The sequence below is a fragment of the Solanum tuberosum genome, unplaced genomic scaffold (genome assembly GCF_000226075.1).
Source record: "Solanum tuberosum cultivar DM 1-3 516 R44 unplaced genomic scaffold, SolTub_3.0 scf00137, whole genome shotgun sequence".
Classification (NCBI taxonomy): Eukaryota; Viridiplantae; Streptophyta; class Magnoliopsida; order Solanales; family Solanaceae; genus Solanum; species Solanum tuberosum.
The window spans coordinates 1398846-1414568 of NW_006239066.1; the positions used below are offsets into that span (position 1 = coordinate 1398846).

The 15723-nt window shown below is 29.2% G+C and overlaps 3 protein-coding genes across 3 annotated transcripts; 1 reads left to right on the forward strand and 2 right to left on the reverse strand.

Moving 5' to 3' along the window:
* The first annotated feature begins 142 nt into the window (after positions 1-142).
* LOC102590436 (transcription factor bHLH92) lies at positions 143-2226 on the forward strand. Its single transcript, XM_006352056.2, has 3 exons — positions 143-590; positions 990-1286; positions 2027-2226. The coding sequence occupies exons 1-3, from the start codon at positions 261-263 to the stop codon at positions 2102-2104; spliced, it is 705 nt and encodes a 234-aa protein (XP_006352118.1). The 5' UTR covers positions 143-260; the 3' UTR covers positions 2105-2226.
* A 1562-nt stretch (positions 2227-3788) lies between these two features.
* Positions 3789-5631, reverse strand: LOC102590786 (40S ribosomal protein S15-like). The gene is made up of 3 exons (XM_006352057.2): positions 5377-5631; positions 4984-5041; positions 3789-4235 (listed from the first exon to the last, which is right to left on the reverse strand). The coding sequence occupies exons 1-3, from the start codon at positions 5523-5525 to the stop codon at positions 3987-3989; spliced, it is 456 nt and encodes a 151-aa protein (XP_006352119.1). The 5' UTR covers positions 5526-5631; the 3' UTR covers positions 3789-3986.
* Positions 5632-6635: 1004 nt separating this feature from the next.
* LOC102591139 (histone H1-like) lies at positions 6636-7700 on the reverse strand. The gene is made up of 2 exons (XM_006352058.2): positions 7552-7700; positions 6636-7421 (listed from the first exon to the last, which is right to left on the reverse strand). The coding sequence occupies exons 1-2, from the start codon at positions 7624-7626 to the stop codon at positions 6915-6917; spliced, it is 582 nt and encodes a 193-aa protein (XP_006352120.1). The 5' UTR covers positions 7627-7700; the 3' UTR covers positions 6636-6914.
* Between the last annotated feature and the right edge of the window lie 8023 nt (positions 7701-15723).

The following is a 15723-nucleotide window of genomic DNA, read 5'->3' on the forward strand; positions in this document are numbered from 1 at the left end:
AGACAAATTAAAGACCAAGTCACAACATTATTTGACCACATGTTAAATGTGAATTTATTAAACCATATGCTAAAATCCACCAAATCCTGATATATAGAGATCCTCAACAATTGGATTTTTATGCTTACTCTAATATGATAAAAATAGCATGTCGTATTAACAGAAAGTTCTGAAAATATTTCATTTTTCTTAGATGATAATCGTTAAATTAACCAAATTTTAAAATTCTCGATAAAAGGAGAAAGAAAGAAAAGGCTAGTATGGAAGAGTTCTTTCAAGTTTCTTGGTTTTGTGATGATGAAACTAATAATAATAATTTTGTGGTGAACCAAAGTGCTTTTGTGAGTTTTGGGAGCAAACCAAATGAAGGATTTGGAGTTTCTAGCTATGGAAATGTATCGATGAATCATCGAAACATGAGCAAGAGGATGATTGAGTTCTTGAAGAAGAATTGGAGTACCAAAAATGGACAAGTGAAGATAGAAAAAGAGAAAGTACTTCATAAACATATGATTAAAGAGAGGATTAGAAGAGAAAAACAAAAGCAAAGTTATTTGAACTTGTACAAATTGCTTCCAATGGGTACCAAGGTTAGTTCATTTCCATTACCAAGAAGTTCCACTTCTTAAAAAAAACACGAAAATTGACTTGTCAGAAATGTTTCTCACAGACTTTCCTTTGAAAATTTCACATTTTCAACTGTATTCTGATGAAAAATCTCCAATTTTAGTAGTGTTTTTGTATTTTCTTGAATCAAATTTCTAGGTCTTGTACTATAAAATTTACATTTATGTTATATTCAAGCATTTGATATTTGAAACGCAATTACTATCTTAGTTATTCTTAATTCGTGCCATAGAACGTCCAATATAAGAGTCTAACGGTCACTTCATTCCCAGAGCTCAAATCGGAGACCTCTTTTCATTGCAATTTGTGTAACACCTTTGTTTAAGGTTCAATTAACAAGTTCTCATTATGATTAATTGTAGAATGAGAAAAATGCTATAGTCCAAACAGCAACAAGGAGAATTGAAGAGCTACAAAAATACAAGGAAAATTTAAAAAAGAGAAATGATGAAATTCAATTGATTTTAGCACAAAGTAATCAAGAAGAGGAGGAATTTGAGAAGGCAAAAATCAAAGCAAAAGTTGGTTATCCAATTTGTGGTGTAGATTCAATGCTAGAGGTTCTCAAGTGCTTGAGGAATTGTGGAACCAAAGTAAATTCCATTCAATCAAGTTTCTCTCACCAAGAATTTTCAACATTGATTGAAATAGAAACTAAGGTAATATATTATTCAATTACGAATTCGATAGTATCAGTAATTTTGATTCAAACTCTATATATATGATTAAAAAAATCTTTTACCAATATTGCTCTATGGAAGTTGGTTGTGTTGAGACCATTAATTTGAGTGTTAGCTTAATAGGAAGTGTTTATCTTATATTTCGTCTGTCTCAAATTATCTATCGTAATTTCTCAAAATAGTTATCTCAAATTATTTTTCGTTTTAAAAGTTCAAAACAAAATTAATTATTTTTCTCATCTTATCCTTTAATAGTTGTTATTATTTTTGAAGACTACAAAAGCCTCAATTATGATGAATACTCAAATACGAATGAAGGGTGAAATAGTTAAAAATCTCTCTTAATTCAAACACCCTTAATATTTATTGTTCCTAGGGGAGCTTGTGAAAAAAAATTCATAACAAATAATTTGAGTGAGAAGAATTATAAACTAGAAGTGTAATGTTTTCTTCTTATAAAATGTTATCGACAATAATTTGAAGGGAAAAAAGAGAGATGATTATAAAGTAGAAAATCGAACTCTCATCAATAGGATTGAAGTTCAAATAGTCAGTCAACTAAGTTACTAAAATTTTCGATTTAAATTAGTCGGATCAATAAATTTCTGATAATGGAAATGTTCATGGCTTGTTCCTTTCTTTCTTCCTTTATTTTTTTTTTTAATGTTTGTCAAGTTTTCTCATTCATTGACATTTATGGTCAATTTATTTTGTGATAGAGTGGAGCAGCAGAGATAGAAAAAGCAGTACAAAATACTCTATTTGAGGTTGAAAGGAACTTTCGTGCCCATTGGTAGATCCAATGACTTGATAATTCTAAGTCACACAAAATTATGTAACTTGTACTCATCAAGAAATTTTTATTTGGTGTCTCATTTTTGACCATTTGATCTACTAAAAGGACTTTCCCTTCTTTTTCCTCCTAATTTTATTTTATCTCTATCTTTTTGTGATCTTAAATAATTGAATGTTAAATATGAGGACTAGTTATGAGCATCGATATTTCAAAAATAAAACACGCATGTTAAGAAAGTTAAGATACTCTTAACCAGTTTGGATTCACTGATTATAAATAGATGATAAGAAATAAGTATTGATATACATTTTTTAGGTGTTGGAACTAATTTTATAAATACGCAATTTGGTATGTGGATTGAATTGAAATACAATGAAGAAAGTTTGGATGAACTCGTTACGCTCCTAACTTAAATTCTTGGTGTTAGGGTAAAAGTGAAACAATATCATCAAAAGATTTGACTTATAAGTCGTAAAGCAGTGTTTACAAAATGAGTAGATAACCCTGTAAAGATTACCCAAATACCCTCTACAACTACTAAAATATACAACAATAATTATTATTCTCAATCTTGAGCAAAATTAGCTATGTAAGGGCATCTCCAACCTTACCCTCTATTTTACTGTCCAAATATAGAGTTTTCTATTTTTTCATTCAACCAACTTCAATTCAATTCTATATTTTACTCTCTAAAAGAAAAATCTTTTTCTCTCTCCTCAATATTATATTATTATTTCTATTTCATTTTTATTTTCTAATTTCGTAATATAAATCTTTTTTTTCTTTAATAATCATCCTATATAATTTTCATGCTATATAAAATTTAATTTTTGAAATTCTTTATTTAATATTAAATTATATTTTATTTTAAATTTCTAAAGTACAACTACGAATAATTGAAAAAAGAAATCGACAAGCACAATCGCAATTACAACCACAACTTCTCTAAAATCATACACTACATACTTCCTTTTTCGAATATTGTTAAATCTAGAAATGAACTACCGAATAACTAAATTATTGTTGTGATTTTTAAAATTATTACGTAATGTATTGTATTGTATTGTATTGTATTGTTATCTTATATTTAAATTATTATATTATGTATTGTATTTTTAAATTAAAATTTGTATCTTATCATTTAAATTTTGTGCATTTCTTCATAGTGAAAATTAATAATAACATCAAATTGTATCACAAAGTGATGAAAATTTAAAAAAATATACATATTATTAATTTGAGATGAAAGTAGTATATATTAAATAATATATATTTTTAAATGTATATTACATTTTAAAAGAATTACAAAAATTAGAGATTTAATTAATAGTCTTATATGAAAAACAATACTATGTTAATTACAAAATAATAATATAATATTCAAAAAATGAAATAGAGAGTATGAATAGTAGTTCTCCAAATTTGGAGAACTACTATTCAACTCTCCATAATTGGAGAATAGAGGGTAAAATAGAGAGCGCTTAGAGAGGGCATTCTCTATTTTACTCTCCAACTACAGAGAATAGAGAGTAAAATAGAGTAGGGTTGGAGATGGTCCACAATGTATATTTAAATCCATCTTAGTTTAATATAAAATCGATATAACACAGTACAATAATTTTTAGTACAAAAACCAAATATAATAATTTTTAGTACAAAAACCAAAGACAACAACGTACCCAATGTGATCCCACGAGTGGAATATAGGAGGGTAGAGTATATTATAATTTTTACTAATCCATCAAAAACAATGATATTCATGAACAAATAAGAGTTCTACAGTAAAAAACTGTTTTAAATAACTCATATGTCGCATCAAAATTGTTTTTTTAAAGGGCGTTGACAAGGCTAGCACAGAAGAAAAATAGGTATAGGTGGGAAAATCACTTGAGTGGTATGAACCTTGACGAGTGAGTAGCACCAATACCGGGTCTACCGTGCTTGACAGGCTTATATGAGATAGAGAACTCGGCCAGATAGTGGCCGATCATCTCAGGCTTGACTTCAATCTGATTGAAGGTTTTACCATTGTAAATTCCTATAACACTTCCAATCATTTCAGGAACGATGATCATGTTCCTAAGGTGAGTCTTGACAGGCTCTGGCTTTTCACCTTGTGGAGCCTCGCGTTTCTGCAGAAAAAATGCATCTATTAGTAGCTGCTGGTGAAAAAGAATAATGCACAATATGAATATCTGCTAAGAGTAAACAAACACTGACAAGATCATGGAGACCTATCAACAGGAAAGGTAACTCAATAAACCAAGTAACTATACATTTCAGTAACTCGGGAGAAGCTTTGTAGACCCAGAAACAGCTAAAACCATCACTCGATACATCCCCACAATTACGTCTATTTTCATGTGTTGAAAAAAATGTCATCATCTTCACTTCAACTCAAACTTGGTGCAGCAAGGGTCTCCTTTAGGATGAATATAAAAGTTGATACAAGTCAATACTAACACGTAAACAGGCCAGAGTGAAACAAGAACTCGAAAACACAAAATGCATGAATGTAAGCAGTCCAGATTGAAACAAGAACTCGAAAACACTATAGAATACCATTTCTTCTCAGCATGTGATGTTCATATTGCCGTCATTCAAAGACACAAAAATTTATACCAAACTTCTGACAGATCAACAAAAGTAACCAATGTGTTTTGACTATTGCCCCTTTGTTGATAGAGCATACGAAACTATTTCATATAGCAAATGTTACAGAAGCAATAGGCATCACGAGGTGAAAAGACTATAATTGACATACAGATATATCCATAATACTATAAAAGGCATAAAGTTTTTTCCCAGGCTGGGGGGTCAACATGCCAATGATAGTGTCAGCACAAACAAGTAAGAGCACAAATATTATCATATGCATACCGCCTTCCGCAACTTCTTGATCAGTGCCATTGGCTTCCTCTTCAAACCTCTCTGGAACCTGCAACAAATCAAATTCAGACGTCCTGACAAAAACTGACACAGATGCAACAGGGATATGCTTGGCATCAAAATACAAATGTATGCTTAACATAAACTTAAGTCTCAGAAATATATGGATATAAGTTATATATTGAAGATACAGGAATTTTTTTACCATATGAGGCAACTACTGGTCATTATCGAAGTGTTAATCAAACAAAAATGAAATATGTACATTTTGCAAGCAAACAGAAAATTAGAAACAGTTAACGGTATTATGAACAGTATAATTCACATTATTTTGCTATAAATAAAGAAGAAATGAATTAAACTGAAAAGAAATTGGCAAAAAACCTTCTACGGGGACGTGCATTGAAGAGCTTGACGAGCTCGTCAGTGGACATGTCGAGAAGAGAATCGAGATCAACGCCTCTGTAGCTAAACTTCTTAAACGTCCTCTTCCTTGGCTGTCCGGTCGTCACATCGGCTTCAACGTCCGCCATGGTTTTGGAGATGGGAAATCGGAAACCTTTGCGGCGGAGGTAAGCGGCGTTAGGGTTTTTTGGTGGACTATGAAGTGGCGTTTGAGCTACGATAAGCTTTTGTGCTCAATGGGCTGTGATGGGTCTAATTTCATGAAATAGGGCTGGGCCCAAAGTAACTGATCCATGATCAATGACCAAATATTGCTTCCTCGTCTTTTGGGCTTCCGACCCGATCCCAATTAAATTCGGATAGCGTACTCGAAGACCCATTTGAGAGCAAGGGTTTCCAATATGATTTTTTCCATACCTCACTTCGAGACTCGTATCTCTGGTTAATGACCAAAGATTGCTAACTTCCTTGTGTGAATATTTAGTTTTAATTTTAAGTTTTTTCTAGGGTAAGAATTAATTATAACTTATTGTAGTTAGCTAGGCAGTAATTTATCTAACCAAAAAAAAAAGTAAACATTAGGAGCATTTGGTAAGGTATAGCTACTATTTTGATTTATTTGTAAAACCAAACAATTAGACATAAAAGAAATTCAAATTTTAGAAAAACTACACATTTTTAACAATTATTAAAATAATTGAACCAAAAATCTATCGAAAACAATTTATCTAACAAAAACAAAGTGGACATAAAGTCATGTAAACTTTGACACTCATTAATCCACAACTATTGGATGCGTTGTATTTTTTAAAACAATAAAAATTTTCTCTATGTTTTTGAAGAAGATTCAAGAGCAAACACTTTTAAAAGCACACATAACTATATTTTTGATTAATTTTGTAAATTCAACTAAAAGATTTAGCTTTGAATTGTTATTTGTAAACTATTGAAAACTAATCAATTATCTAATCAGCTTTTTCTTAATTTTTATTCATTAAATTCAGTTCTCTTTTATCCATTATCATCTTCTTGTGGAGGGAAAATTTTCAAATAAACTTAAACAACTATAATTAACACAATAATAATAATAATAATATAAATTGTGTAATATCTGTTCAATTAAATGTTACAGCATATGATAAAGATTCATGGACAATTATACCAACTTTATGTGCCATTGGCGTAAATGGATAAGAACAAGCATAATTAAGGAATATGACATCAATTAAGCAAATTAATTAACACAAATAGAAGTAATTTCTGAATTAAAATAATACTACTAACACTGTTCTTCATTTCTTCATACAAATCTGTTACTATTCAATGAAAACGATAGAGCACAAGTCATACTCCTAAAACAAACAAACCCTAACAATGGAGAACGAGTAAAAACTGCAAACAGAAGGGGAAGAAGAAAAATGAAAAACTCATGAAGAAAAAGGATGGATTTGATATCATCACTAGAGAAATGTAAAAGTAATTTACAGATTCAAACACCCAAATTCAGATTAATTTCTTCATTTCTTCGCTTTCTTCGCCGGAGACTTAATAGTTTTCGGCTTCTTCACAACTTTCTTCGCTGGAGTTTTCTTCACCTTAGCAACTGCGGCTTTCTTCACCGGGGTTTTCTTCGCTTTAGCCGGAGCAGCAACTGGCTTCTTCGCTTTCTTTACTGGTGGTGCTGCTGCGGGTTTGGCTTTCTTCACCACAACCTTCTTCTTCGGGGTTGTCGCTTTTGGCTTTGCGGCGGCAGCGGCGGTTGAGGAGGTGGATTTCTTCTTTGTTGCCGGAGCCGGTGCCTTCTTTGGCTTCACAACGGCGGCAGGTTTCACAACAGGGGAAACCTTGAAAGAACTCTTGATTTTAGTGAGTTTTCCTGAAGCAACAAGTTTCTTCAATTGAACCAACAAGAGCTTCCTGAAGTTTGAAGGCAAACCCTTTTGCTTTTCCTCAATGAACTTGGCTATCGCCACTTGACTCGATCCAGTTCTTTCCTTCAACGTTGTTATTGCTTCAGATATCATCTGCAACACAAACCCCATCATTTAAAACATCAAATTAACAACCCCAATCATAAATTGAACTCAAAATCCAAAAAGTACCAATCTTTATCAAAAAAAGGAAGAAGAAAAACAGAATTTAATATCCTAATACCTCAACATAAGGAGGATGAGATCTGGGTTTCTTCGGGGCAGAAGTTTTCTTCGCAGATGCAGTAGCAGACACCATTGTTGCAGCAGAGCTTAATTGACGCTAGATAATTTGTACTGATTTTTGAGTTATGATAAATGATGAAAATGGCTCAAACTTCGAATGGTATTTAAAGGGAAGTAATGAAATCTGATTGGTTAAAATGAGAGTGACGCGGATCGATATAGATTTGAATCTCAGCCGTTCGATTAAAAGATATCAACGGTTTAGAAGAGTCCTAAGATCGACTACGCGGATCGAACAAAATGGTACCTTTTTCTATTTTTAAAAATATATATTTTCCTTTTTTGAAAAAAGAAAAGAATTGGGGGTTTTGGGATAAAAGTAAATTTTTGGGGGGAAATGAAGGTTAAATAATTTGAATTATGGTTTTGGATTTTAATGAGATTTAATTTTTAGGATTAACTATTATGATTCGGATATGGTTTCAAAAATTTTCTAATATTGCTTATATAGTTTTATTTTTCACTATTATACATTAAATGTTTTTAGTGAAGATACAAGGAATAATATTTGATTATTAAGAAATAATGAACATTATGTATGATAATTTATTTTTATAATGAATCATTAAATTCTTGAATTTATTTTGCAATGAATAATTTAACAAAAAAATATATTACAATAAATCATACACATACATTGTACTTTATGTATAATGAATTTATTTTTTTATATGAATTCAATAAATATGATACATAATTTAGTAAGATATACGAGTAATAATTTTGATATATTCATTGTACTCAATGTATAATAAATTTATTTTTATGTGAATTCAATAAATATGACACATAAATTAGTAAAATGCAATTATTTTGATGTAATCAAAATTAACCTTCATTAAATCTCAAAATACTCTTTAAATTAATAAATATTAATTTATCGATTAAATAATATTTCATAGTCCCACATGTATTAATTTAGTGAGGACTTATTGTATTCATATTGAATAATTTTTTGTTTCTATCAGTTGAGGTAATTAGTTTGTGATTTTACTTCATCTAGAATCTTGTACAAACATCCTTGTGTAGTACTTTATTGAACTATTGTTGATATTCTGTATTTGAAAGGCAATTTTTTGTACCATCCTAAATATATCTATCATTTTTGTTCGATTCACTTAAAATCTACTTTTTTATATATATAAAAAAGTTTGAATATAAGAATTGCATTTTTTATTTTAAATTGACTGAAAACTCGAAAAATAGAAGTCCATCATAGAAGGTTATTAAGAGTTGAAATTAGTTAGTTATGTGTGCCGTTAAAAGTTAAAATTATATGTGGATTGATTGTTGTTCCAATTGATTGAAAACACCAAGATGAGTTCGTAATTTAAATGTTAAGTGATTTGAAATCAATTTGAATTAAACTTCAGAAGAAGCTAACAATAGATTAAATCTGTTTTTATATAATAGTGCATATGAGTTTATAGACAGATTTTATATACACCTATATATAATGTACATGTTTTGCATATAAGTGTATAATATTATACAAAAGTATATAAACGTCGATAGACAAACTTATCCTGCGATTTTTTAGTTGTAATTTGTTCAAAATCAAACCAAATATCCAAGTGACTTCTCATTTTGTCAACAATATCCTTAGATTATCTCTGACATGCCTAATAAAACAACTCCAAATTTATATTTTCGAAATTCAAATCACTTATTGAAGTTTGTTTAATGGATTATCTTCAAATACAATTTTCACCATCAAACGGAATTGATTTGTTGAACTAATATTTGAATCACAATTACTGATTCAAAATTATGTAGAAAATGTATAAAATATGTAGTTTGGATCTCTTAGTCAATATATAGAAAATGTATAAAATATGTATATTATTATATGGTCAAATGCCTACTTAAAATAACTTGGATCACTCGAGTATTTTCTAATAACTAAATTCTTGCTAATATTACCAATATCCCTTTATTGTTGTTTCTATACCCCCTGATCATTTTTTAGGGATATATAATATTGCAAATAAAATAAAATAAAATAATAATAATAACACTCACAACACTTTATTGCATTTATGCAGCTAAATTTTAAGTTTTTAGTCGCATAGCTGACAATTTTCTTTTAGTAGATGTTAAAACATAGGTATACAATATTATACAAAATTTTATTTTTTCCCGTTACAACAGTTTTAAAATTTGATATACAATATCATACACTAGTATACAAACATTATATAAAATTATAAGAGATGTTCATACATGTATATACATCATTATACAAAAATTGACTTTACATTCTTCCAGAAATAAATTCAAACACCAAAATCACTCAAAAACTACGTCGAATCACCCTAAATTCTATATTTAGATTCCTTAATATGTACTCAAATCTTTTGCAACAATATTCATTTGAAACATAACTTAATTATTTGTCGAAATTCGATTTCAAATTTTAAAACTTCAAGCTTAAACAATGGTTACTAAGATATTTCTACTTCTTGCTCACATTCTCAGCCTTAAATGACCATGTTTTTCAACTTCATACGACATTCTTCAATGTATTTTATTCAACAAATTTACTCTATAACTATTGCAAACTAATCTCAAATGAACCAAATCTCCATATTGAAGCCTTTTGGACTATTATCAACTAATTCCAACAACATCCATTTAGATTTGAACATGCATGTTTCGTTAAAAAAAAATACAATATATTTGTGAGGCCTAGATATAACAGTCATGATGACATAAGTTGAAAGTATTGTGTTAATCTATGTTGAAAAGTATGTTTTGAAAGATTGTTTGGGTTAGGAGAGAGAAAAATAAGTTGTAATTTACACAAAAATTAGTATAACGTGCAGAAACCTCAACAATTTGGGCGCTAATTATATCATATTCCAAAAGTTTCCCGAATTACAATAATCTCAAAACACTAACTTAACTTTCAAGGTCAGATAGTGCTACAGTGAACATCAATCCACTATCTACCTCAAAATTAGCCTCACGAACTACTAACACTATTATTCGCGTAGCCCTTTTTTGTTTTATGCTATTTCATCATAGGTTGTCGGAACTTGCTTCTTAGCGCTACGTGGGAAGAGAATTTCTCTATCCAGCCCCCGTTCCATCTGTCTTGGTTGATTGGTTAAAGAGAGCGCTTTGATAAGACTGTTCTGCTTTCAGAACTCACGGATACATTGCTCCTTCGCTCGATACATAGGAAATACATAAGTTATTTTTCAGATAGTATAAACTAGATTCATACTGATTTAAGTTTAAAATAATTGAGTTTATGTATCAATAATAACATTGTATCAAATATATTGTACACAAACAAAGTTGTAAAGTATCTGATAGATGTGGAGTGATCTATCCGAATATTAAGAAAGAGAATAGGAAAACTGATTTTTTTTATAATTAATTTAGATAATAACTTTTTTTAGAAATTATGTTATCTTAAATCGTATAATTACCCAACTTCAGTCGAACTAGGCAAGAAACCAAAATAGGGCCCAATTTGGTAGCATTGTTGTCTGACCTAATATACAATATATATTTGTACTCCCTTTTTTGAGATTTTCTTTTAAGTTAAAGAGTTAATTACACTAAATACCTTTATAGTTTATACTATGATTTAATTATGGATAGATTCCATATATTTTAAAGTCAAACACTTACACTCCTTATATTATGAATATCCTATACTTACACCCTCTATAATGTAATTTAATTTTTTCTAAACATTTAAACTTGTTAAAACTCTATATAAACGAAACTTTATCTAAAAAAAGTATATTGAAGATAATTTTGAAGTGAAATAATTAATAAAAAATAATAATTTATACATGATAAAATTTTATAACTAAATAAAATTATAAATAACTTATGTATTTAAAGTGCAAATAAAATTATTAATGATTTATGTTCATTTTTATTTATGAGTTCCGGAAAATAAATGTTTCAAAAGGAAAAAAACGAGTACTCTTTTTTTTTCAATCAAAGACATGAACAAAGAAAATTATCTTATTTTTAATACTTCATAAAAAATGTTAAGGTAACTAAAGACCCCGTTTAGAAGTGTTAATTTGACAGATTATTCTAAGAAATTTTCTGATATTTGGATTACTCTATTCTACAGAATTATAAAATTAGACTTCTAAAATTAGAAAGTGTCTCATTTAATAGGTAAAAATATCAAGTTTTACCATCACACATAACGTGTAATTAAGACAATATTTGTATCTTTATTATGACAATTTTTATTTTATTTTTTGGACATTTTATTGGGAGGTTATAGAAGAAATATGAGAGCAGATGAAATGTGAATAATTAGAGTTTGTTTGTTGTGCAGGAAAATATTCAAAATGTTTTGATTGATCGTAAGTCGCTCATACACTGAAACTTTTAAATCCGCCACTAAATTCAGATTGACACAAAGGAAGAAATATATTTTCCCTTTATCAAAATATTTCCGTTTTGAATGAACAACCCATTAGAGGGCCCAATATAGATATGGGTAATTCACTGGTGGAACAGATCTGTTTTTGGGCCAACTTTTAGGCCCAAGACTTATGGAGGTATACTTTTAAGAGAAAATTTCAGAAATAGCAGACATAATAGATATAATAAAATTCTATAGCTGTAATTTTGATAATTGCATTTCATAACTTTAGTTCCGTTTGCTATGGAGGTTGCGGCTGTATATTTCTACCCGTTTGTATATTTCGCTTGTAAATATACAAATATGATAAGTATATACCAATTATGTATTTACATATTTAGGAATTATTCAGAACTTTGTTTGTATATTTCACTTGTCAGTATATAAATAACGTAATTTATTATAAAACCATAAATCGTATATGGGTAAACATATACAAAATTCTGAATTTGTATAATTCAGAATTGAATTCTACAAATTCTAAATTTATTATCAACGAATTGTACAAATCAGACGAATTATACAAATTAGACTAAAAACAAGATATGACGAACTATAGATGCGAATTAAAATTTCCCTAAACAATAGCTAAATCATTTAATATGGTTTAAATATTTGTTATTTCCTACTTTAAATGAGTTTAGGTTTTCTTAAAAAAGCTAACTAACATGATTTTTAATTTTGTGTGTTATTTAATTTTTATCTTTTATTACTTGTGAATTCAACACATATAATTCCAATGTCAATGAATGAAAAATTAAAACATACTGCATAAAAGACATAAATTTTATTTCATTTCATATAATGATAAACATATTGAAATGAAAAATCAAAATCATAGATATGATTAGCAAGACCTAGTTGGTCAAACATTGAAACTTTACGAAGAATTTTACTCATCCTTCGAAGGAGTCAAATCACTTCCAAGGATTTCAGATGAAAAAACACCACCACGCTCCTCTTTTAGCTTTGCCAAAGCTTCATCAACTATCTCAATTGCTACTTTCAGGATCTCTTCCAGTTGTTGAAGCTCATGATACTTCAGTTCTTCCACGGGAGCTTTTAGCAATCTTTCAATGTTGGTAGGCTCCATCTTGATTTCCACAAATAAACTTTACTTTGAGGAAGTAAGAAAATGTGATGTAGAATACCGATGTCACGGGTGTATTTATAATGTTAAAAAGCCACCTTATTTGATAAAAATGAACTCATGTACAATAATTATGTTGCCATAAGCGGTAGCAGAATATCATGGATTCCTTTTTATTTGTTTTAAGTTGAGAAAAAAAAATAGTATTTAGTGCATTTCCACGTCTAGATCCTTTGTATAAATTATTTGACCCTCAATTTTGGACTTTCACTTTTTTAATTAATTGGTCAACCTTCTTCAATTCAAAATATAGTAAAATAAGTATTTATAAAAGTCAAAAATATTTTTAAAATCATTTTGACTTTTATTTTATCGTTTTAAGCATAATATTCTAATAGATATTAGATATATTTAACATATAATTTCAAGTAATAATTATGTCAATCAACTGATTTGAAAAATTAATTTATATTCAAAACAAATCTTTCATCTTGTCAAATTATTGTCATTCAAATTAATGTCATTCACTACTTAATTACTGATAAGTTCATTATTGCGAATGATTAGTTACCTTGTTGAGCCAAGAATTTAACTCATTAACTATCGAACACAAGTGCGAATTTAAATGCAAAAAATGGAACATGTGAATTCGTGATGTTTTCATAAAACTAATTGTTTTATATGTATATTTTTTTTAAATAATTAGTACATTACTATCTAATGACACCCATGCTACAAAAAAGTTAAACAATTTAATTGATTGAGTGTTCGAGATATTTATGTAAAGGACTAGGGGATCAATTGACTCTTAATACATTTTTTTTAAGGGTACGCTCATATACTAAATTTTTTAAATCCACCTCAAAATTAAGATTGACACAAAGGAAGAAACACATTTCTCCTTTATATCAAAAGATTTCATTTTGGATGAAAAGCCCACTAGAGGGCCCAATATAGATGTGGGTATTCAGTGTGGAACAAATTTGTTTTTGAGCCAACTTTTAGGCCCAAGACTTGTAGAGGTATACTTTTCAGAGAAAATTTCAGAAATAGCAAACATAATAGACATAATAAAACTCTATAACTATAGTTTCGATAATTGCATTTCATAGCAATAGTTCCTTTTGCTATGGAGGTTGCGGCTGTATATTTTTACCTGTTTATATATTTCACTTGCGAATATACAAATAGGGCAAGTATATAAATTTTTTGTATTTATGTATTTAGAGATTTTTCATAACTTTGTTTGTATATTTCACTTGTCAATATACAAACATGGTAATTTATTATGAATTCATAAATCGTATACAAATAGATAGGGTAAGCATATACAAAATTCTGAATTTGTACAATTTAGAATCGAATTCTACAAATTCTAAATTTATACAAATCGGCGAATTATACAAATTAGGCTAAAAACAAGATATGACGAAATTATACATGCAAATTAGAATTTACCCAAACAATAGCTATATCATTTAACATGGTCTAAATATTTGCTATTTTACACAATTTTCCTACTTTTAAATGAGTTTAGGTTTTATTAAAACAGTTAACTAACATAATTTTTAATTCCTTTTGTTATTTAATTTTTATCTTTTATTACTTGAGAATTCAACACATATAATTCCAACGTCAATGAATGAAAAGTTAACACATACTGAATAAAAGACATAAGTTTTATTTCATTTCATATAATGATAAACATATTGAAATGAAAAATTGAAATCATAAATATGATTAGCAAGACTTAGTTGGTCAAACATTGAAACTTTATGAAGAATTTTACTCATCCTCTAAAGGAGCCAAATCACTTCCAAGGATTTCAGATGGAAAAACACCACCACACTCCTTTTCTAGCTTTGTCAAAACTTCATCAAGTTTCTCAAGTGCTACATTCAGGAGCTCTTCCAATTGTTGAAGCTCATGATACTTCATTTCTTCAATTGGAGTTTTTAGCAACCTTTCAATGTTTGTAGGCTCCATTTTAATTTCCACAACTAAACTTTACTTTGAGGAAGTAAGAAAATGTGATGTAAAATATCGATATTATATGTATATTTATAATGTTAAAAAGCCACATTATTTGATAAAAATGAACTCATTTACAATAATTATGTTGCCATAAGCAGTAGTTTGATGAAGAATTTTACTCATCGTGGATTCCTTTTACTCATCTTCGACAAAAAATAAACTTCCTTAAAAATGAGAAAATAACTCCCCCATTGAAATGAAAGTCGAGAAAACAAACTCCACAACCTTCTTGTTTCTAAATTCACTGATTCCTTTCCAGGACCCACTCATCAAGCACCCCCAACCCTTACCGCTGGACCATCCCAGCCCTGAACGGCCAAACCCTTACTCCTCATCACATTCCACCTTTAAATTACAGATAAATATTTTTGAGATAATATTTTACTTATCGAACACTTAAAAAAAACTAAATAAAAATCCACTCTTAATCATGAGAAGGATAGATTGGAGAGTGACAAAAAAGAAATCCAATTAATCTTAGATAAGCATACAAGTGGGGTGCAACTCACTTGGCGAGCTATCCATACCTTTATCATAGTCATGGGGTTCGAAATCCACTCCCTCTCACAGCCCCCCCACTC

Coding starts and splice junctions, on each gene's coding strand:
- LOC102590436 (XM_006352056.2), top strand. CDS start 261: ATGGAAGAGTTCTTTCAAGTTTCTTGGTTTTGTGATGATGAAACTAAT. Junction 591..989: donor TGCTTCCAATGGGTACCAAG/GTTAGTTCATTT, acceptor GATTAATTGTAG/AATGAGAAAAATGCTATAGT. Junction 1,287..2,026: donor TGATTGAAATAGAAACTAAG/GTAATATATTAT, acceptor ATTTTGTGATAG/AGTGGAGCAGCAGAGATAGA.
- LOC102590786 (XM_006352057.2), bottom strand. CDS start 5,525: ATGGCGGACGTTGAAGCCGATGTGACGACCGGACAGCCAAGGAAGAGG. Junction 5,042..5,376: donor AATGCACGTCCCCGTAGAAG/GTTTTTTGCCAA, acceptor GATTTGTTGCAG/GTTCCAGAGAGGTTTGAAGA. Junction 4,236..4,983: donor TCAAGAAGTTGCGGAAGGCG/GTATGCATATGA, acceptor TTTTTTCTGCAG/AAACGCGAGGCTCCACAAGG.
- LOC102591139 (XM_006352058.2), bottom strand. CDS start 7,626: ATGGTGTCTGCTACTGCATCTGCGAAGAAAACTTCTGCCCCGAAGAAA. Junction 7,422..7,551: donor CTCATCCTCCTTATGTTGAG/GTATTAGGATAT, acceptor TTTGTGTTGCAG/ATGATATCTGAAGCAATAAC.